The 21,542-nt window shown below is 67.9% G+C and overlaps 1 protein-coding gene across 2 annotated transcripts; it reads right to left on the reverse strand.

The window, feature by feature from the left end:
- Positions 1-948: 948 nt before the first annotated feature.
- ABCA2 (ATP binding cassette subfamily A member 2) lies at positions 949-20,567 on the reverse strand. 2 transcript variants are annotated; one of them, XM_065879491.1, is made up of 49 exons: positions 20,502-20,567; positions 16,733-16,826; positions 16,461-16,463; positions 15,642-15,753; positions 15,397-15,560; positions 14,994-15,121; positions 14,753-14,863; positions 14,231-14,449; positions 13,574-13,950; positions 13,197-13,356; positions 12,088-12,216; positions 11,833-12,000; positions 11,665-11,761; positions 11,341-11,514; positions 11,170-11,272; positions 10,978-11,092; positions 10,094-10,284; positions 9,843-9,993; positions 9,562-9,766; positions 9,281-9,445; positions 9,013-9,193; positions 8,702-8,914; positions 8,418-8,614; positions 8,145-8,327; positions 7,805-7,989; positions 7,175-7,295; positions 6,672-6,908; positions 6,387-6,593; positions 6,032-6,134; positions 5,611-5,930; positions 5,325-5,538; positions 5,129-5,234; positions 4,919-5,030; positions 4,782-4,842; positions 4,525-4,699; positions 4,283-4,398; positions 4,051-4,198; positions 3,850-3,973; positions 3,594-3,726; positions 3,363-3,480; positions 3,033-3,211; positions 2,808-2,949; positions 2,604-2,738; positions 2,279-2,382; positions 2,102-2,194; positions 1,899-2,001; positions 1,685-1,822; positions 1,404-1,610; positions 949-984 (listed from the first exon to the last, which is right to left on the reverse strand). In XM_065879491.1, the coding sequence occupies exons 1-49, from the start codon at positions 20,565-20,567 to the stop codon at positions 949-951; spliced, it is 7,323 nt and encodes a 2,440-aa protein (XP_065735563.1). The 2 variants fall into 2 exon arrangements, with proteins under 2 accessions (XP_065735563.1, XP_065735564.1); XM_065879492.1 differs by lacking the exon at positions 16,461-16,463.
- Between the last annotated feature and the right edge of the window lie 975 nt (positions 20,568-21,542).

Here is a 21,542-nt window from a genome sequence, read left to right on the forward strand (position 1 = left end):
AGTCCCTGCGGGGCAGGCTCGGCCCGGCCCCAGGTCCCAGGGCTGCTGTCCTCGACCTCATCCCTGTGTTGGAAACTCTTCTCTCCTGAGCCCCGGCCTGCAGGGGGAGGAGCCCACCCCTCCTCCAGGCTGACCCAGTCACCCTCCCCTACCCTGAGCCCGGCCTACGGGGCAGGGGCTGTACCTTGGCATCCAACGCGCCCACCTTCACCCCACACCCCACCCTACACACGCAAGCTGGCCTGAACTTTTTTATTTATTTAAAACAAACATCTGTGCGCTCCGTAAGGGTCTGGCTCCCGGGTGGGCGGGCAGGGGGCCAAGCTGGGTGGGAGAGCAGTGGCAGCTGGAGGGGGTGGGGAGGGGGTCCGGCCCCTCACCGGGCCGGTGGGGCCAGCTTCCCCGTTTCTGCTACCCGGCCCACCGCCCCGTGGCAGCCCCCTCCCCGGCCCACGACAACGGCTCCCCGCGGGAAACCAGGGTGACGAGGCTCGTCCTGAAGCAAAGTGAACAGGCGCCTTGGGTGGGACCTAACCCCGCCCCCAGTCCCAGGCTGGCAGCAGCCACCATCCAAACTGGGTGTAAGAGAACCGCCCGTTCAGGAGGGCAGGGGTCGCCAGGAGTCGGGCGGTACCTGGCAGCCCGGGTCACCCCGAGGCCCCGGGGGTGGCGGGCAGAGCTGCGCAGGGGCGAGGGGCTGGCCAGACCCCAAGGCTTTAAGGCAGAGCAGGCTGAGGGTGTGCGCAGCCGGGGCCGGGCCAGCCTTTGGCACAATGAGGGGAGGGCGGCGCGATGGCCGAGGAGGACGGGGCTGGAGGGGCCTGAAGCCCTTGGTCCTGGACCTCCCACTCCAGGGCCTTGGCAGGCGGGCACTGGGGGCACAGGGTGGGACCTCAGCCACCGCCCGACTTCCGTTCCCACAGCGTGACCTTGACCCAGCTCCGGCGGTCAGCAGAGCGTGTCCGTGTTGAAGGAGAGCTGGGCCTGGGGGACAGGGACGGGCCTGGCTCGGGCGTCTGGCCCCGCGCCTGCCCCAGGCTGGCCCGCACGCAGGCTCTGCCACCTCTGTCCGCCCCGAGCTTCCTCTCAGTGGTCAGCTCCCCTTGTGGCCTGCCTCTGCCAGGCCGGTGGCTGCTGTCCCCAGGCTCTGCTCCCCCCACCTCCGCTCTGCCTGTCTCTGAAACACCCTCCGTTTCCAAGCTGTGCCGGGGTCTGTGTGGGTCTGTCTCCTCTGCCCGTGCCCAGGCCTCCCGTGTCCACTATAGTCCTGACATCAGGCGGGTCCCTCTGCTCCCGTGAGCTCAGGACAGCAGGGGCCCCGGGGCCACCCCCCAGCCCTACCCCCAGCCCGAGCCTGGGCTCTCTGGCCGGTTCGGCTGCCCTGACGCGAGGACGCTGCTCACCCTCTCCTCCTCGAAGCTGACGAGGCCCTCGTCCTCCGTGTCCAGGTCCTCGGGCTCGTCGGCCACGAGCGCCCGCAGCTCAGTGGTGGGGGGCCGAGGCCGGAAAAAGCTGAGTAGGCGGCCCAGCGGGGACCGCAGCGCCGAGGGTGGCTCTGTCTCCTGCGGCTCCAGGTTGTCGCTCTGCTTCTTGGCGAAGTTCACGAACACCTGGTGGGCAGGGACGAGGGGGTGGGTGGGGGCCGGCCCAGGTGGGCCCGGTGGCCCCGGCCCAGGGCACTCACGTTGTCCAGGGTGGTCTGGCTGACTGAGTAGTCCTCGAGGCCCAGCACGCCCACCACCTGCTCCATCTTGCTGAACACCTGCGCCAGCGAGATGTGCTCCGACTTGAGCTGGTACTGCACCTTTGTGTGGTGCCGCTCCTGGCGGGGCACAGCGGTCAGAGGCCGCTCGGGCAGTGCCGCCCCGCCCCGCCCCTCGCGCCGGGGCCCCGCCCACCTTGAGCACGGCCTCCGGGAAGTTCCTGCTGAAGAACCGCACCACGTCCTTCACGTTCTGGCTGCCCTTGGTCCTCACCGTGATCATGTAGCCGTCCCCGAACCTGCGGGACAGGCCCTTGGCCCCAGCCCGGCCGCCAGGGTAGCCCAGCCTCTGCCTGCCGCGGCCCACAGCCCACCGTCCCTGCCGCCCCCGCTGCTCACCGGTTCTTCAGATGCTGGATGCTGCCCAGACAGCGCAGGCGCCCGTTCACCATGATGGCCAGCCGCGTGCACAGCGCCTCGCACTCCTCCATGCTGAGGGCGAGACGCACAGGCTGGCACGGGAGGTGCGGAGGGCCCGATGTGCGGGGGCGGGGGGGGGGGCGGGGGCGAGCGGACCTGTGCGAAGTCAGCACCACCGAGCGCCCTGTCTTGATGAGGTCCAAAATGAGGTTCCAGAGGAAGCGCCGAGCCTTAGGGTCCATGCCTGTGGTAGGCTCGTCCTGGGGGTGGTGCCAGGCTCAGCTGATGGACCCGTTCACCCCAGCTAGCCCCACCAGCTGCTTCCTGCCCAGCCCCCCAGGAAGAGAAAGGTGGGGCACCCGACCCCCATCCCACCCCTGGGCCCCCCACAAAGGCGAGGCACTTGACCCCCATCCCACCCCCGGGCCCCCCAGAAAGACAAAGCCGGGGCACCGGACCCCCATCCCACCCCCGGGCTCACCAGGAAGATGAATGCAGGGTACCCGATGAGGGCAATGGCTGTCGACAGCTTCCGCTTGTTGCCTCCGCTGTAGGTACCGGCAGGCTTGTCCGCGTACTTGGTCAGCTCCAGCTTCTCCAGGGCCCACTTCACCACCTGGGAGGGAGAACGACGTCAGGGGCCCACGCTACACACCAGCCCCCTCCCCCGCCGGGCGACCCTCACCCGGGCCTCATCCTTCCAGGGGATGCCGCGGAGCCGCGTGTACAGCTGCAGGTGCTCCCGGGCCGTGAGCTCGTCGAACAGGGCGTCGAACTGTGGGCAGTAGCCCAGGCTCTGCTGTACCTGGAGCAGCTCCTTGAGCACGCTGAGGACACAGCGCCGTCAGCACCGGTCACTGCCGTCGCCCCGCCCACCCAGACACCCGCCCGCCCACACCATGCCCCGCACCTGTGCCCATTGACAAAGGCCTCGCCCCCCGTCGTGCTCTCGTCGCCCGTCAGCATCTTGAAGGTGCTGGTCTTGCCCGCGCCATTGACGCCCAGGAGGCCAAAGCACTCGCCAGGACGCACGCCCAGGCACAGGCGGTCCACGGCCAGGATGCGCCCTATCTTCCGCGACTTGTACACCTATCAGAGGTGAGCGGGCGGCCCACTCAGCGGGGGGGGGGGGGGGGGGGGGGGGGGCGGGGCGGGCGGGCGGGCGGGCCGGCCACCCGGCCGGGACTCCACCTGGGCCCCACCCTACCCCGAGCCCCGCCCCCACCCGCCCAGGGCCCACCTTGGTCAGGTTCTCGATTTTGACCATGTCGTTGTCAGCGTCGCCCCGCAGCACTCGCTGCCGCTCGCTGGCCACGTCCACGTCGTCCTCCACGGGCTTTGTCGACACGGGCATGCGCCTGGGAGGACACGAGGGCATGGCCGGGACCCCCGCCGTGGCGGCCGCGGCGGGAAGGAGGGCGGCGCCCGGCCCGGCCCCCGCCCCCCGTGAGTCGCCCGGCACCCCACTCACTGCGGCTGCCGCAGGAAGTTGTACTGACACATGATGGTGAGCAGGAAGCCCACGAAGCCCTCGACCGTCATGGCCACCAGGCCCCTGGTGACAATGTCCCACTCGAACGGGGACTTCATCTTGTCAAACTGGCCTGTGGGGCAGCTGGTTCAGGGCTGGGCCTGGGGCCTCCGGAGCCCCCATTCGCCCCCAGGCCCGGAAGCCCCCTCAGCCTCCCCGCCCAGGGGCGCACGCTGTCACCCCCTGCCGGCCTCACCGATCTTGGCGTAGTACTCGTTGATGTACTCGTTGTAGGCCATCTCCATGAGCCCGTGGCCCAGGTTGTAGTTGGGGAAGATGAGGAAGCAGCTTTTCAGGTAACTGTTGACAACCTTCAGGTCCTGGAGGGTCACGGGGGTCAGGGCACAGCCTCAGCCCCACCGCACCGCCATCCCGTCACCCCGCCGCCCCGCCCCACCTTGTCATGCTCAAAGAGCTGCAGTAGGAAGGTGGCCACGGTGGCCGTGATGCCGATGAAAAGGTTGATGACGATAAGAAACACGTAGGCCGAGCTGGGGACCTCGAACCAGAAGGAGGCCGGGTACATGACGGGGGTGATGGACCACCTGCGGGTGGCAGGCGGGCGGAGGTCACCGGGCGGCCCGAGCCTGCCCTGCGCCCACTCCCCCCGCCCGCCCACTCCCCCTTACCCGTAGAGCAGGAAGAGGGAGAGCACGGCGGGGAAGTTGGTGGGTGACGTGTAGGCCGGCAAGTCAAACACAAATAGGATGATGACACAGCAGGTGGCTGGGACCAGGTAGTTGAGCTACCAGAGCAGGGGTGGCAGGTGAGGGGCCAGGGAGGGGTGAGGCCCGGGGGCGGGGGTGGGGGGCCCGGGGGCAGAACCGGGGGCCCAGCAGGGGACGGGACAGCCAGGGGTCTGGGGGCACACCATGTCCCACACGTAGTTAGCCAACCAGTAGATGACAGGGTTGCAGCCGCTGACAAACTGCAGGTGCTTGGCCTTGGTGGACTTCTCAGCCACCAGAAAGACCACGAAGCTGGCCGGCACGAAGGACATGGCCACGATGATGAAGATGGCGATGACCACATCCGTGCCCTGCAGCCTGGGGGCGAGGCGGCCCTCAGCCCTGTGCGGCACGCAGTCCCAGAGTGGCGCTCCCCGCCCCCGCCCGCCCCCGCACCTACAGATAATCCAGGGAGAGGCTAGCGCTCGTCTTGTTCATGGGGTGGTTGGTGACGGTGATGCCTGCGGCACAGGGAGGGCAGCCTCAGGGGCCTGCTCTGCGCCCGGCCTGGCCCACCCCCCGCCCCAGCTCACCCACCATAGGCCGCAGGGCTGCCCTTGCTCTTGGGCAAGTTGGCACGCAGGATGGCGTTGTTGAGGCTGTTGAGGTAGGTGGGCATGCTGTGGTAGCCCTTGTTGTTGTAGAAAACCTGCGGGGAGTACACAGGGACCCCGAGAGCCACGTTGGTCCCTGCAGACCTCGGGCGAGGGCCGGAAGGGTGGGGGCCCGGGGCCGAGCGGCGCTCACCTGGGCTGCCCGCCGCACCGCGATCCTCCGCACCATGGCGGGGGCCCGGGCGCCAAACGAGGCTGGGATGGACTTCTGGACGTTGCCGAAGGTGATGGCCCCGTACCTGGGCAGCAAGCCGAGGACCGGTGAGCCAGGTGGGAGACGGGTGTCTGCTCCTCGCCCACGGCCAGCGCGCCCCTCCCGCCGGGCTCACCGGTGCAGCCGGAAGCGGTCGGAGGTAAAGAGCAGGTACTCAGAGACATTGTGGCCGGTGATGTCGGTCAGGATGTCACCTGTGACCACCCGCATCTGGGGCGGGTGCCCGCCCACACTGCCGGGACAGGAGAAGCCGGTGCCCTGCCCGGAGCAGGTGCAGCGGACGGGCTCCCGCACCAGGCGTGGCAGGGAGGGTGCCGACGTCCAGTTCTCTGTGGGCACAGCGGGCAGAGTCAGCCCAGCCCGTGCTGCCCCGAGCCCCAGGCATCCCCACCAGCCGGTACCTGGCGAGGAGGTGGGCGGCAGGGAGGTGTTCCAGGCCTGCGGCGGGTCCTCGTCCAGGGACACGGGGGAGTCAGACGGGGCAGGCGAGGGTGGGGGCGGCACGAAGTTGGACAGCGGCAGCCCCTGCGTGAAGGACTCGAGGCACATGCTGTCGAAGAACCGCGTGGCCAGCAGGCGCGACTCACCACTGCTCAGGTTCAGCGTGGGCCCCAGCGAGCCGTTAGCCGGAGACTTGAGCACACACGTGGCGCCCACGCCTGACGGCAGCCGGAAAGTGCTCACCAGCTGCTGGGGTCCGGCGTCGGGGGACAGCCGCAATCTGGGAGAGCACAGAGCCAGTCTGGGTTCGGGGACGGGACCCCCCCTCCCAGCTCTCGCACCGGCCCCCACCCCGCAGGGCGGCCTGTCCCACGGCCTCACCGGTACTCCCGGCGCTCCTCGTTGGCATAGGGGATGAAGTTGCCGCGGGGCTGGGTATAGTTGTGGTACTGGGAGGGAGACAGGACCAGCGGGGGCAGGTCGCCTGGTGGGGTGCACGGGGAAGCCTGAGCAGGTTTCTATGGCCTGCCAGCATCCCCTAGGCCCAGGTCCCCTCTTCCCAATACCCACAGGGCCCGAGCCTGGGGTCTGGACCCCAAGGAGGCAGGAATCCCAGATGAGCCTAGGAGCAGGCCCACCAGCCTCAGGCGCAGCGCCCAGGCCCGGAGCAAGTGCGGGTTCCCCACACGGCTCCCGAGCAGGGCAGACGTCCCGCTGCCTGGCCGGGCGGCCATACCGATCTCCGGGACGGAGAGTGCCACCGTCATAGCCACGCAGACGAAGAAGGCAGGTAGCAGGATCTGAGAGGACAGCGCCTTGGAGTTGCGGCGGGCACAGTGGAAGCGCTTCACCAGGAGCCCGTGGAACTGGCGCACCTTCAGCCACCAGCCCTCCAGCTTGCGGCTGCCCTGGCCGACCCGCAAGAGGGTCTCCGCCTCGGCCTCTGCACGGGAGGGGCTGCTGAGCAGGGGGCCCTAACCACCCTCCAGGGACCCGGTGGCCCCACCCGGACGCCTCCCACCTTGCAAGCTGACGTTGTCAGGGTCCTGCAAGTTCTCACAGAGGGGGCGGTAGTCGCCACAGACATCGGTGTAGCCGGCCCCCTCGTCACCACGGGCAGAGCCCACCGAGGACGCAGACTGCAGCGACACCTGTGACTGTGCCAGCTCTGCGCACCGGGCCAGGTTGCCAGCGTGACCCTCCCTCGACAATGAGTCCACGGCCCCAGGCAGCACATCTTTCCTGGACTCTTTCACGTCTGCAGCGGCAGAGAAGCCACGGAAGGGGATATGGGGCTCAAGGCTGCCTGCCACCTGCAGGCCTGTCCGGGACCCCAGCCTCCACACTCACCCACCCACGGAGGAGCCCAGACCCAGTCTGACCCTGGGGAGATCTGGATCTTTATTCCCACCTAAGACCCTTGGTCCCCACAGACAGAGGAAGAGTGAGGCCCAAGTCCGGACCTGGTGGAGTAGGGTGGTGGGGGCAGGGGCAGAGCTGGTCAGTAGCTCTGGAGCCTCTCACCTGCCTCGCTGTTCTCCAGCGACTGGTCCTCCTCCGATACCTTAAGGAACACCTCCTCCAGTGTCGTGTCCATCAGCCCAAAGCTGCTCAGGTGCAGGGCATCCAGACTGCGCTCCAGGTGCTGTGAAAGAGCTAGGTGAGGCCCACCTCAGGGTGGGAGGGGGGGAACCGCAGGGGGAGGGTTGGGCCCACCTCCCCTCCAGCCCCGCCTCCTCCACTGGCCCCACCCCTGAGCCCAGCCCCGCCTCCTCCAGCAGTCCCACCTCCCCTCCAGCCCCGCCTCCTCCACTGGCCCCACCCCTGAGCCCAGCCCCGCCTCCTCCAGCAGTCCCACCTCCCCTCCAGCCCCGCCTCCTCCACTGGCCCCACCCCTGAGCCCAGCCCCGCCTCCTCCAGCAGTCCCACCTCCCCTCCAGCCCCGCCTCCTCCACTGGCCCCACCCCTGAGCCCAGCCCCGCCTCCTCCAGCAGTCTCACCTCACCCTGCAGCCCCGCCTCTGCTGGCCCTGCCCCCGAGCCCTACCCCAGCTCCGCCTCCTCTACTGAACACACCTCCTGGGCAGCTCCACCTCCTACACTGACCTCTCCCCTGAGCCCCAACCCCTCCACCAGCCCAGCCCCACCCCCACACCTGAAAGAGGCGCTCAAAGGCTCCCTTCTTGGCGGCCTCGCTGGGCAGGATGTAAGAGAGCTCGGTGCTGGTGTCCGAGACCAGCAGGCAGGAGGCCACATGTTTGCGGATGAACTGGGAAACCTGGGGCTCGGAGCAGCTGCTCAGCTGGGCCCGACCTGGGGGGCTGGCTGTCTGCCCTGGCTCTGCGAGGGTAGGGAGGGCTTCACTCAGGGGCTGGCGGAGAGCGTGAGCCAGGCCCAACCAGCACCCTGGGCCCACTGGGGCAATGGTGAGGGCCCAGCCCCTCAACCTCACTGGTCTTGGGAAGGGGTCCGGGGTAGGCGGCCTCAGCACAGACCTTGGGGGTCCCCGGGCTCGGCAGGCCGCTTGACCAGCGTGAGGCGGTAGCCATCCCCGTAAGCACCCTTGAGAAACAGCGGGGAGCCACAGCACTTGAGCTTCCCGTGGGAGATGATGGCAATGCGATCCCCAAGCAGGTCGGCCTCGTCCATGTGGTGGGTGGACAGGAGGATGGTGCGGCCTGCGGGAGGTCCAGATCGGGGTCGGGGTGGGGGGCGGCCGGGCAGGGCTGGGCAGGGGGCTGCTCACACCCACCCCGCGCCCCGCTCACCTGGCTTGTACTTCAGGATGAGGTCCCAGATGGCGCGGCGTGCGTAGGGGTCCACGCCGGCCGTAGGCTCATCCAGGATGATGGCACGGGAGCCGCCCACAAAGGCGATGGCCACGGAGAGCTTGCGTTTCATGCCGCCGGACAGTGTCTGCACCAGCGAGTGCCGCTTGTTGGAGAGCTCCAGGTCCTCGATCATCCTGAGAGCAGGACAGGAGGGTCGGATCAGCCCTCGGGGAGCCGGTGCCTCTGCCTGCAGCCTCGCCTCCCACCCGAGCCCCACCCACTTGTCCATCTCCTTGCGGATCTCCTCCTGGGCCATGCTCTTGAGCCTCGAGTAGAACCAGAGGTGCTCCTCCACCGTAAGCCGGTCGAAGAGCACGTTGTGCTGGGGGCACATGCCCAGGTTCTTCCGGATCTCGTCCATCTCCGTGCGAATGTCGTGCCCGTAGATGGTGGCCGAACCCGATGTCGGTGGGAACAGGCCGGTGAGGATAGACCTGGGCGGGGAGGCGGGGTCATGGTCCCCACCTCCTGCAGGGAGCCCTCCCTGCCGCCCGCTCCGTCAGGAGCTCCGGGCCGACCCCCACACACTCACATGGTAGTGGTCTTGCCAGCCCCGTTGTGGCCCAGGAAGGACACCACCTGGTTCTCATAGAGGTTTAGGCTCAGCCTGTTCAAGGCCAGCTTCTTGTCGTTCTTGTAGACCTTGGTGAGCTTGTCCACGCAGACCACCAGCGGCAGGTGGGTGGGCTCCTCTTCCATGCCCCGCGTCTCCTCTGCACCAGGGCCAAGGGTCAGCGCCAGGGCTGCCTCCAGCCGCTGAAGCTCAGCCACTGCCCGTCCCCGCCCTGGTGCCCGCTCACCCAGGCGCCGGCTCTCCATGGCACAGGCCTGGTCCTCCTCCATGACGCTGAGGCGGGGCGCGCGAGCCCACGGCCAGCTCCACTCCCACGCTTCCGTCCGCCCGCTGCCCAGCCAGTAGGACTTCTGCAGTGGGAAGTACCAGGGCCGGGGCAGCCCGTACATGCCTATGGGGTAGAGGGGAGGCTGACCCAGGGTCTGGGGTCACTGTCTACCCCAGGCCACGGGTCCCCCTAGAGACAGCCTCCTCCTCCCCTCCCCCACCCCTCCCAAGGGCTGGCACCTGGGTGCACGGCCTCGATGTACCACGTGAGCACACCGTAGACGACTGCGTCTGCCATCAACATGGTGACAGCCAAGAGCAGGTTGAAGTCGTCCCCTTCCACGGGCGACTGGCTGAACGTGTGCCACTGGATGCCCACGCCCGCCACCTCGTACAGGGCGAAGTACTTGGAGCCCAGGCCAAAGGCTGTCGTGGACATCAGGGACTGAAGAGACGACGGTGTCAGTGGGGGAGAGGAGGCCGGACACCCCCACCCCTGGCCCACCCCCCACGACCCTCACCGCGATGCACTTCTCGAAGGCGGTGATCTTGTCGTGGGCCACCTCCTCACGGATCGCCACGTACATGTAGGGCACGTAGCTCAGGAAGTAGATGATGCCACCGCAGGCCGAGGCCAGCTTGGCCTTGGAGTACAGCACGGACACCAGGAAACTGGGGGCACGCAGGGCCATGGGCTGTCAACCGCACCTGAACTCTCGGAGCCACACTCGAGGCCCACCCTGCAGCCCGCTGCCAGCCACACAGCGCTCACCAGAACATGACGGTGGCCACGGCGTAGACGGCCAGAAAGAGCCAGATGATGACTACGTGGCTGTGCATGAGCACCTGGCCGTACTTGAGGATGGCGGTCAGCGCCGTCACCGAGATGGAGAGCTGCACAAAGCCCGTGATGAACCAGGCCACCCAGTGCACGGCATTGTTCAGGCCCATGGTCTTCATCACCTGTGGCCAGGTGGGCGGGCATGAGACCTTGAAGGAACACCCTGCCCCCGCCTTGCCAGCCCAGGTCCGGGGAGGGAGGGCTGCCCACAGCTACCCCCCTCACCTGTAGTCCTCCCTCTTCTCTAACATCTTTTTTTTTTTTTTTTTTTTTTTTTTCCTCCGGTACGCGGGCCTCTCACTCTTGTGGCCTCTCCCATTGCGGAGCACAGGCTCCGGACACGCAGGCCCAGCGGCCATGGCTCACGGGCCCAGCCGCTCCGCGGCATGTGGGATCTTCCCAGACCGGGGCACGAACCCGCGTCCCCTGCATCGGCAGGCGGACTCTCAACCACTGCACCACCAGGGAAGCCCTAATCTCTATCGCCCCCATTCCCCACCTCCATCCCTCCCCTTCTCCCCTCCCCCATCTCCCCCCTCCATCCCTCCCCTCTTCTCCCCTCCCCCATCTCCCCGCTCCATCCCTCCCCTCTTCTCCCCTCCCCATCTCCCCCTCCATCCCTCCCCTTCTCCCCTCCCCCATCTCCCGGCTCCATCCCTCCCCTCTTCTCCCCTCCCCCATCTCCCTCTCCATCCCTCCCCTCTTCTCCCCTCCCCCATCTCCCCCTCCATCCCTCCCCTTCTCCCCTCCCCCATCTCCCCCTCCATCCCTCCCCTCTTCTCCCGCTCCTTCATCTCTTCCGCTCCGAGCCGCACCTCCTTCAGCCGATGCTCCTTCTCGGCCACAATGTGCTGGATGGTCATGGCCACAGAGTAGACCCAGGAAATCACCATGCAGAGCGGCATCATGTGCTCGATGACGAACAGAAAGCTGGGGGGGGGAGGGGAGGGCCGTGAAGGCGGGGCCCCACACCAGCCCCAGGCACCCGGCACTCGGTCTACACTCACTCGTCCCGTGTGTAGCAGGGGTAGGGGAACATCTGCACGTAGTTGCCTGGCTCCACCACGTCGTGGCCCACGAAGGTGTCGATGATGGCACGCTCCATCATGTCTGCGGTGGGGGGCAGCGGTCAGCGGAGGCCGCGCCCCGCCCCCCGCGGCCCCAGGGCCGGCCCTCACCCTGGATCCAGACGAAGCCATACAGGAAGTAGAAGCGGCCGCCGGTGTTGGGCCCCGGCCGCCAGTAGGCCCTGCGGATCTCATTGGTTTTCTCAGTGAAGCTGGAGTTCTGGCGGATCTTGTAGTGCACGTGGGGTGGCAGGGAGCCGTCCTTGCGGGTCTGGAAGATCACGCCTGGGACGGGACGAGGGGCGGGGCCGAAGAAGGGGATGGGTGAGGGGCGGGGCCGAGGACCGGGTGTCAAGAGGTGTGGGGCGGGGAGGGACTAGGGAAGGGGCGAGGCAGAGAAGCAGGGGCCGGGACCTGCCCAGGGGACCGGCTCACTGGCAAACACGGTGACGTTGTCCTGGTAAGCCTGGTTGAGGGTGTAGTTGACGATGCTCTCCTCGTCGGGAAAACCCTTGAAGATGTCCACGCTCACCTGCGGGGAGGGAAGGGGCATCCTCAGAGCCGACCCCAGGCACCAGCGGACCGCGGGGCTCGCCCACCCACCTTGGACATGAACTGGATCCAGCCGCAGGCCGCGTTGTCGATGGTGTCCAGCTGCTGCAGGAGGACCGAGCCATTGGGCAGGGAGAAGTTGTCCTGGCGCAGGGCAGGCGGCAGCTCCTCTGGCGACAGGCTCAGTGCCTCCGGGTGCAGCCGCAGCTCTGCCACATACTGGGGGGTGAGGGAGGCCAGCTCAGAGGGTGGCCTGAGGACAGAGTGGGCTCCGTGCCACCCCCCCCAGCCCAGCCCCCCCAGCACCTGCTGCAGCCAGCGCAGGTGTTGCTGCAGCCGGCCCTGCTCCAGGTAGCTGCGGATCTCAGCTGAGATGTTGAGCCAGACCTGGGCGTAGTGAGTCACGTTGCCTACAAGGGCGAAGGTCTCGTTGGCCTGCAGAGGGTGAGGTTAGAGCATGGGGCTCATTCAAGGACCCCGGCCAGCAAGGGGATTCTCACTCCTTGCCTCCTCCCATGGCTGGGGGCCAGCCACTGGCCAGTCCCCACCAAGCACTGATCTTGGTCTGGCCAGATTCTACCTGGAAACTCCAAGCCCTCCCCCTCCAGGCCTCTCTTCAGCGCCTCCGCTGAAAGCCCCTCTGCCTAGCTACCAGAGAAGCACGGCCTCCGGTCCCCCCCCCCCAACAAATACCTTCCCTGCTCCTTTGGGGGACCGCTCCACGCATCCCTTGGGCAGCCCTGACACTTGGTCCTCGTCCTCCCCCGTGGTCATCCTAGGGACCCCCTCCACAGCCTCTCCCTTTCCTGGGCCATTTCCAGCCCTGGTTTCTACTTTTTCCAGACAGGAGCTCTACCCTGAGATGGCCACAGACACCGTGCCCTCAGCTGGCCCCAAACCACCCAGCTGCCCCGCCCAAATCTCACCCACTGGATGCTGCTCTGGACGGTTTCTGCATGCAGCCCCTCCTCTATCCTCACCAGCAGTGCCCGGCCCTGGCCATGTCCAGCCAGGCCAGGACCCTGCACCACACCAGCCATCCAGTGCCTCCCCAAGGCAGCCTCCAAAACGTCCTGCCTACAGGTCCCCTCACTCACAGAGCCGAGCCGGAGCTGGAGAGCCAGGGCCGCACCCCTCCCGTGCCCATTCTCCCCTCACCCACAAGCCAAGCCGGAGCTGGAGAGCCAGGGCCGCACCCCTCCAAAATGTCCTGCCTACAGGTCCCCTCACCCACAGAGCCGAGCCAGAGCTGGAGAGCCAGGGCCGCACCCCTCCCGTGCCCATTCTACGAACCACACCACCTGCCCCCTTCTGCTCAGGGGTCCCCGGCCTGCAGAACCCTCTGCTCAGCTCCTCAAGTTCCTGTTCCAGACGACACACGCAGGCCAAGTGCATCACACGGCGGACGCGCGCACCTTGAGGATGACGCGATCCGCCTCGGAGCCCGCCGGCGCGTACAGGACCTTGGGGTTGCTGGTCATGAGGTGCACGAGGAGGCCCAGGTTCCGCTGCTCCTTGCTCGTGAAGCCCAGGGAGCTCATGTTGCCCCTCCGAAGCGCCTCGGGCTCGATGGTGCTGGGGCGGGTGGCAGGTGAGACCTCAGGGTGGAGTGGGGCGTTGGAAGGGAGGGGCGTGGGGCGGGGCTTCAGAGCAGGTCCGAGTGTCAATTGACGGAGGTGGAGTGGGGGCAGTGGACCGAGCCCAGGGAGGGGGCGTCAGAAGCAGGCCTGGGGTTGGGCCCCGCCCCCACCCGTCTTCCCCCGACCCTCACCTTCTGCTGCCACCCACCTACCGGTTGTTGCCACACAGGATGGGCTGCAGGCCTGCCCAGAGCTGCACAAAGGCTGAGCACTGGCCCTGCAGCACGTCCGAGGAGGAGGCCGGGGCTGCAGCGGACGGGGCACCCTCCTCGGATGTGGTGTTGGAGCCCACGCCTGCCCCAGCCCCGGTGCCGTTGGCCGCCCCGCCAGGGCCGTTGGCTGGGGGCCCAGGAGGCCGGCCCGTGCAGGCACCCTGAGGCAGCAGCAGGGCCAGGGCCGAGAGGACATCCACATCCTGCAGAACCTTTTGGGCGTCCAACAGGTCTTCCAGCAGCGCCTGCAGCCGCCGGGGAGGGGCTGGCTGCGGCTGCGGCTGCGGGGCGGAGCCGTTGGGGGCATCCAGGCCCAGCTGAGGGGAAACGGGGCAAGTGGGGAAACACAGGCCCAGGGAAGGGAACAGCGTCTGGGGGCTGATCTGCAGATGGGTGATGAGGTCAGGGTAGACTGCGGAGGACACCCTCCGGGGACACGAGATGGGAGGAGGGGAGCAGGCTGGGGGGCAGGGGGCACAAGGCACAGCATTCACAGGGCCGCAGGCACACCCGTGCACAGCCTCAGGCCCAGGAGTGCCGTGACGCCGTGGAGCCCTGGCAGCAGACCTGTGGGCCAGCTGGCAGGCAGGGCCTCACCTGCTGGGCGATCTTGGCCACATCCAGTTGGTTCCGGAGCTCAGCGGCCAGCCCAGAAAAGCGCTGGGCACGCACTGCAGCCTGACCCCTGCAGATGGCGTCCCGGTAGCCCTGCAGCGCTGTCTCCTGACCCTGGGGCACCGTGAGGATCCGGCCCAACTCCCTGGAGCCTGGCGTGCAGGTGAGCTGCTCCAGGAGGGCAGGGGTCAACAGCAGCTCCTGGGGCAGGGTGCGGGGGAACAGCTGAGAAGGAGCCCCAACCAAGGGCCTGGCCCAAGATGGGGACCTTGCCCCACCCACTGTGCCAGGTCTGAGACCACCCAGGTTCTGCAACAACAGGTTGGGGGTGGGGGGGCGGGTGGGTAGGGACGGAGACACATCACCATCCCCTCCCCGTGCCAACCACAAACTCCTGGGGACTCTCCCTCACCCCTAAGGGGGCCCCTATCTTACCCACCCAAGCAGAGACACCCACCCAGAAGCAGGCAGAATGTCTCCCATCCCACAAAAAGTCCCCCTCACCTCCATCCGGAATAGAGGATTGCTGCCCCGGCGGCTCCAGGGCTCCGGATCCCTGGGGATGCCTGACCCCGCATCCAGGGCAGGTGAAGAGCCAAAAAGCAGGCGATACACCTAGAGCGCGCGGGGGTCACGGCTCAGGCTGGGGGCGCAGGCTGGGGGCCCTGCATTTCCCACCCAAAACCAGGGGAGGGCAGAGCAGAGAGGCCAGAGCCGGGAGCTTCCCCAGAAGCAGACACCTCACCTCAGGCAGGTCCACCTGGGCGGCCAGGAGAGCCTGGGCTGTGCCATCAGGCAGCGACAGGTTCTGAGTCAGGAAACGCCAGAGCTCCCGTGGGTCCCTGACCACCGAGTCCAGAGAGAAGGAGGACACTGGACAGGTAGAAGGATGGGGCTGAAGGCCAGCCCTGCCTGGGGCCGACGCGCCCCGGGACAGCCTCAGAGCTGAGCTCCCGGCACCACAGCTTGGTCACAGTGGCAGGGGGCTCGCCAGGCCCCAAGCACGCGCGCCCTGAGAACTCAGGGCCCGAGGCACACGCAGGCCCAGGGCGGGAAGTGAACGAGCTGGGCCTCAAACCCAGCTGACACTAGAGCTCGGGGCTTGGCCGCCTGCAGCAGACGCACTGCCCCACCCACCCAGGGCGCACCTGCAGGTCGGTCAAGGTGGCTCTCCCAGGTGTCCGGGCCGGATCTGAGGGCCTCCAGGTGCTGGCGCAGCGCCTCGAGCTCCGAGCCCAGGCTGGGCCTCGCGGGGTCAAACAGGTTGCCCTCCTCCACCACGCGGTTGAGACGCTCCAACAGCTGCGTGACCCTGCACCACCACGACTGGATGTCATCCGCAAGTCGCCTAGGCCTGGGATGGGGGGCAGCCGAGGTCCGAGGGGGCACTCACGTGGAGTTGGCGTACTGAAGGAAGCCAAACTCGTCCCGCTGGCCATCCGGGCACAGCGACTGCATGACGGGCAGGATGCCGGCAGAGGTGAGGGGGGCTGCCGTGTAGAAGGCTGGGGGCGGGCAGGTGAGAGGGCCCAGGGCGGGGCCGGGGGGAGAGAGGGAGGAATCAAGAAGAGGGAGGGAGACAGGCCGAGAAAAGAGATTTAGAGAAAGTCAGGAAGGAAAAGCAGCTTCAGGCAGCAGACAAGAAACAGAGGACCAAGAGTTCTAGCACAAATGACCCAGCAGGTCAGAGGTCAAAGGGCATCTCGCCATCCCTTCCCGACAACGCCCGGAGCGCCCCCCTTCCCTCGGCCAGTCAAGGCCAAAATGCTCTGACACCTTTCCCGAGGATTCGGATGTGGCACTGCCCACAGGGCCCAGGGGAGCACGGGGGCCCCTCCTGGGCAGCGACCTCTGACCTCTCTGGCCAGCTGGTTAGCAGAGTGAATGCAGGGTCTGGGTGGAGAGTGGCCAGGCTCCCCAGCCCAGCAAGGTGGGGCCAGGCAACCCCACAGACAGAGGGTTGACCCCGAGGAGCTTGACCTGGGAGCCACTGTGGTCCAGGGGCCTCCACCCTTGACCTCCCCCCACCCCCACCCACCGAGAGGCAGCCGCTCCTGACAGCGGGCAGGGGGCCCTGCAGGACCCATCTGGCCAGGAGGGACTGTTAATGCAAGCGAGCGGGTGGGGGAGGGCTCAAGCCGCACCAGGAGGCCCCGCAGGGCTCCCGTGGCTGCCGCCCGGGCCAGCCAGGAGGCGGCGGCCGCGCACTTACAGACTGCATGCAGGCCCGGGAGGAGGACAGAGACCGTGCGGGGGAGGGGCAGAACAGAACAGAGGAGAACAGTGAGAAACGGGCGCCTCGGTCACCTCGCAGCCGCGTGGCCAGCCACGTCCTCCGGCCCGGCCAGCAGGCATGGCCAGGACCCGCGCCGGGGAACGGGCACTCAGACTGCACCAGGATGTGCGCGTGTGCTGCAGTGAGGGCCTGCCCTCCCCGCCCACCCGGCTGTGCCCGGGCCCCTCCCCTCCCCCCAGGCCCCTCACCTTCCTTCACAGAGATGGTTGGCTTCTTCTGCCGAAGCCCCAGCAGGATGAAGAAGAGGACGAGAGGGATGAAAATCTCGAAGGCCAGGACCCACTGGGAAGGGCAGGCTGAGTGAGCCACTGTGCAGGGCGGCCCGGCCCCCCACGCCACCTGCCCAGCGCTGGGCAGGACAAAGCCAAACCCTCCTCTCCCTACCAGACACACGCCACCCTCCCCACAGGGCCAGCCCAGCCCAGCCCGGACCCTCCATGCTCCCCCAGGGGCCACAGAAGGTCACGCCAGGCCCCCCCCCAGGGCCACAGAGATCACGGCCCCTTCTTTCCAGGACCTCTTTGAAGAGTGAGAGGGTCAGCGTCATCCGGCTCAAGCAAATCAGGTCTCCCACCCCCAGCCCAGATTCTGCTTGTCACACTGAAGGCCAGCAGAGACCAATCAGCCAGCTTGTGGTCCACTCTGACCCTTGTGTCTGCCCAGCTCATCTTCTCTCCCATCCGCAGGGGCGCCTGGGCAAGATCTCGGAGGCAGTCTCTGGACTGGCCTGCAGCTCCCGCACTCCCCCAGCGTCAGCCCTCCTTCCCGCCACTGTGGTGCCATCACACCCCCACACAAGGGCCTAGGGGGTGAGGCCTGGCGGCCGGGGAGGCCTGGCTGTAGCCCAGGGCCCTGAGCCTCCCGGAGGACCTGGTCAGGGGTCTGACAGTCCCCAGTCCCTGAGGCACAGGTCCCTCCTTCTGCCCTGGCCCCTCTCCGTCACCCCAGGTGACTCAGGCGGGCGCGGTGGCCCTGCCTGCCTGGGGCATCAGCTCAGGGCTCCCAGGGCAGCTCCTGTCACTCCAGGCTGGGTACCAAGATGAGCCCTGCTGGGACCTGCTCAGAGTGGCAAAGAAGTACCAGGGGCCTAGGGGCCCAGACTTCTCTCTGTCTCACCTGGAAAACGGAAGGACTTTGCCATTCTTACCTCTACCTCTCCTGGCTCTGGCAGAGAGGAGTGCAAGGGGGAGGAGGACCTCGGGCCGGCTGCTCTTTGGGGGACCACCCCCCCACCCAACCCTTCCCAGAGGCACCAGGGTTGCTTCACCCTCACCCCCCACCCCAAACAGACTTCAGAGCCCCCAGTCAGTGGCGCTCCCTCTGGCCCAGGGCCCGAGCCCCGGTGCCCCGGGGTGGGGGCAGCTGCTGCCCTGTTTACTGGGCTTTGACAATAGAGCTCTGTGGTCTGGAACACCCCGCTGTGTGTCTGCGCCCCACACCCGCGCCAGCCCGCGCCAGCCTCCACCCCCACCCGGAGCCAGGATCCAAACCAGGGCCAGCCAAGGAAGCATCGTGGACTGGGAGAGGCGCCTGCCACACGCACGCAGCGCGAGGGTGGCTGTGTGCAAGCGGCATGCGGGAGGCCGGGGTCATGGCCGCGGGGCCAGCCCCAGCGGCACCCGCCCTGCCACCAGGCACCTCCACCGGTAACTGCAGCAACAGGCCTCGCTGCCTCCTCGTTGCTATAGCAACGGCCGCGCACGTGCTGCTGGGAGGAGGGAGGCCTGCTTGGTGGGGCGGGCGGCCAGAAGGGCATCTGGTTACCGCAGGCAGTACAGGTTCAGCCCCACCTGGGCGCCCCACCCAGCGGCCTGCAAGGTGGTCAAACCCCTGCTCCTGGAGACCAGCCTGCCAGCCCATGCTGTCCCACTCCGGGCCCCCTCCTCCTGCGTCAAGGGGAGAATAGGTGAGGCCTGAGGATGGAGGTGCTGCCCCGCACTCCAGGGACTTGGTGACAGTGACCTGGCCCCCCCACCAGGAGTAGCCTATGGCCCCAGGGTAGAACGATGTCCAGCTAAGTGGGCACAGGCCACACTGACAGATGGAGAAACCGAGGCACAGAGCTTGGGAAGAGGGAGCGAGCAGGGCACAGAGATCCTTGGTTTCTACTCTCCAGACCAAGCTTTCCACACGACACACGCCCCCCACAGCAAGGCACACAGCACGCAGGGTAACACCTCTGCCAGCCAAACCCAGGGGTCCAAGTGTGAAGCCCAAGACCCTCCCAGAAAAGTGGGGGACTGTGCCCGACATCTAGCCAGCCCCAGCCCATGGCGTGGGCCCAGCAAGGCCTCAGCCACCCTGGAGGAGGAATTTCTGGTTTGCTGTGGCCACAAACTGAGAATCTCCAGATGCCTAACCATGCCCTGGAGTGCTGCGGGGCAGGGGCAAGGAAGGTTCTGGGGGAGGTCCAACCTGGCATGCGGGAGCTACTCCTGGGTGTAGGTCAGCGGGCACCTCCCACCTGCTTGTCAGGTACCCAACGAGCCACTGCTCCCTTCCCCGAGCCTTGGGGTCCCCAGTGGATGCTGGGGCCATCATTGGAGCCTCTGCTCCCAGCCCCTGGGGGTCCCTCCTGCCAAGAACTCTGGGGCTGATACTACTGCATGCCCACGTCCCAATCCCCCTTCATCCCCGGATCCCCGCCCTGCTGTCGCCAGTGACCCAAAACTTGAGGTGGAGGAAGCTGCGCCAGAGGCTGCCCGAGGCTGCAGGCCTGATCCATGGAACCCAGTGCCAGCCAGCCCCAGGCGCCCTGGGCAGGGAGTGTCCACAACCCTGGCTCCCTGCCAGGGCCAGGTGCCCAAGGGAATCCTGCCAGGCCCTGGTGACGATGGCCACCCTGCCCATCTGCAGGCCTGGGTTTCCCACTGTGCACTTCAAAACCCCTCTCAAGGAGGGACCCAGGCAGGAGCTGGTCAGCCCAAGGGGTCCCGGGGCCAGGGGGAACAGGAGCCTCCCAGACCCCAGACGGGCAAGAGGATGCCTCCTCGCCTCTGGCTCCATCTCCAGACCCTGACCTGCTCTGGGCCCCATCCTGGAAAATCCCCAGGGCCCAGTCAGGAACCCGAGCTGCCCAGGCCTCTCTGGTGTGTGTGGCTGCTACCGGTTGGGCAGGCCAGCAGGAGATGCCCCTGTCCTTCCCAGGGCCAGAGCAGTGACGGTTGGCATGATGACATCCATCCCACCCCGGCACCGCTCCCCACCGGGGCTTCTGCCCCTGACAGCTGCTATGCCCTGCAACCTCAGGCACAGGGCAGAGAGCTGGGGTGGTCACAGCTCCAAACAGCACGACCCAGTCCCCAGAGGAGGTTGGGTGGGGGAGATCAGAGAGCGGATCAGCTTCAGGGAGGATGGCCCCAAAGGACAAAAGGATGCAGGGACTCAGGCTGGCTGAGGCTGGCACAGCAAGGACACTGCCGGTGGTGAGAAAGCAGGAGCAAGGGCCAGTGGATGTGGGCGAGGGAGGGGGGAGGAGAGGTGCCTGCCCAAGGACAGAGGGCTGCTGCACGGAGGGGAGGGGCAGGGTCCCTGCAGGGGCGCCAGGGGGCTGGGCCCGGAGACCACAGAGCCTCTGAGCTGGACCCATACACCCAGCCAGCCCTCTACCCCGGGAAGCAGGGCCTCTCAAGACCCCAGGGTCCCAGGGCCACCTCCCACCGCCGAAGCCGGCCCCGGAGAGCGCGTTGTGGAGGACGCCCGCTCCGTGACTCATCCGAGCACCACGAATGTCAGCGGACGCGGGCGGCGGGCCGGGCACTGCCGAGCCCCCTCCCCGGAGGCCGGAGCGCGGGCAGGGGCGGGGGCGGGTGAGGGGTCTCCGGCCCTCCGCCCCGCCTGCCCGGGGTCCGCGCGTGCCCGGCCGGGCCGCCGCACGTGCCCGCGGGGAGCGCGCCGCTGGCCCCGGTGCGCGCAGCCTCCCGCTCCCGCAGGCCCGCGGCGCGCGGGGTCGCTCACCGGGCTCCGGCGCTTCAGCGTCACGTTCTTCCAGAGCAGCAGCTGCAGCTGGTGCAGGAAGCCCATGGCGGGGCCGCGCTCCGGCCGCCTCCGCGCCGCGGCCCGCTCCTCTGCGCGCCCCGCCGCCCGCCGCCCGCCGCTCCGCTCGGCATCGCCCGCGCGGGGCGGCGTCTCGGGCGTCCTGGACCGGTTCGGCGCTGGCTCCGCCCCGGCGGCCGCGGCGACAGCCGCTCGCGCCCGCCCCCCGCCTGCGCCGCCCCCGCTTAAAGGGGCCGCCCGGTGCCCGCCGCTCGGGCCCCCCGCCCGCCCCCGTCCGGGCCGTTCCTGGAGCTCTGACCCGCCAAGAGTGGCTTTCTGGTCGCCCCCCACCTCGCTAGGCGTTGAAGTGACGCGCCCAAGAGCCCACATCTAAACCAAGACCCCCGACTCACTCCCTTCCAGGGCGCTCTTCTCCCAGGGGCGCCAGGCCTGTGCGCAGCGCCCCACCCCCTTGAAACCCTCCTCCCACAGAGGCACCCCAAGGTCGTCACTGGCCCTGGCCGAGGGCGCCCTGAGGGGATGCTGGGAGCGGTCGTCCCCCACCAGGTCCCCACCTCCGCCTTGCCCTCCCCGCAGAAGGGCTGATGGCAGGAATTTCATCTGGACTTAAGAGACAGGTCCCAGTGCCCAGGGCACTTGGGGCCTGGAGGGAGGCAGCCGCCCACACTTGGGGAGGGGAGCTCCGCCTTGCATGCAGATCCCACCTGTGCACAGGGCGGGCCCTGCTCTCACCTGCTTCAAGACTCAGCTTTCCTGCCCCACTGGGTGCAGCCCCGACCTGTACCCCTTACGAGGGGGTGGAGCTGGTGAGAGGGGCTGCAGGTGGGCTGCCCTACCCCTGTCAGAGTTTCCTGCGTTCCTTGTGAACGAGCCGCTTGCTGACCAAGTAGCAGGACTGGCCTGGCTGGGCTCGGCAGGGCTGCAGCTCCCTGGGCCCAGCGAGGAAGGGAAGGGACCCAGAGAGAGAACTGCTTCCTGCAGGCGGGGTAGGCCGGAGTTCGG

The sequence above is a fragment of the Phocoena phocoena genome, chromosome 6 (assembly GCF_963924675.1).
Source record: "Phocoena phocoena chromosome 6, mPhoPho1.1, whole genome shotgun sequence".
Lineage (NCBI taxonomy): Eukaryota > Metazoa > Chordata > Mammalia > Artiodactyla > Phocoenidae > Phocoena > Phocoena phocoena.

Excerpts from the sequence above, each read along its gene's own strand:
- ABCA2 (XM_065879491.1), bottom strand. The coding sequence starts at position 20,567 with ATGGGCTTCCTGCACCAGCTGCAGCTGCTGCTCTGGAAGAACGTGACG. Across the intron at positions 11,515-11,664 it reads CAACGTCACCGTGTTTGCCA|GCGTGATCTTCCAGACCCGC; the intron begins GTGAGCCGGTCC and ends GTCCCGTCCCAG. Across the intron at positions 9,994-10,093 it reads GTGGCCACCGTCATGTTCTG|TTTCCTGGTGTCCGTGCTGT; the intron begins GTGAGCGCTGTG and ends GCGTGCCCCCAG.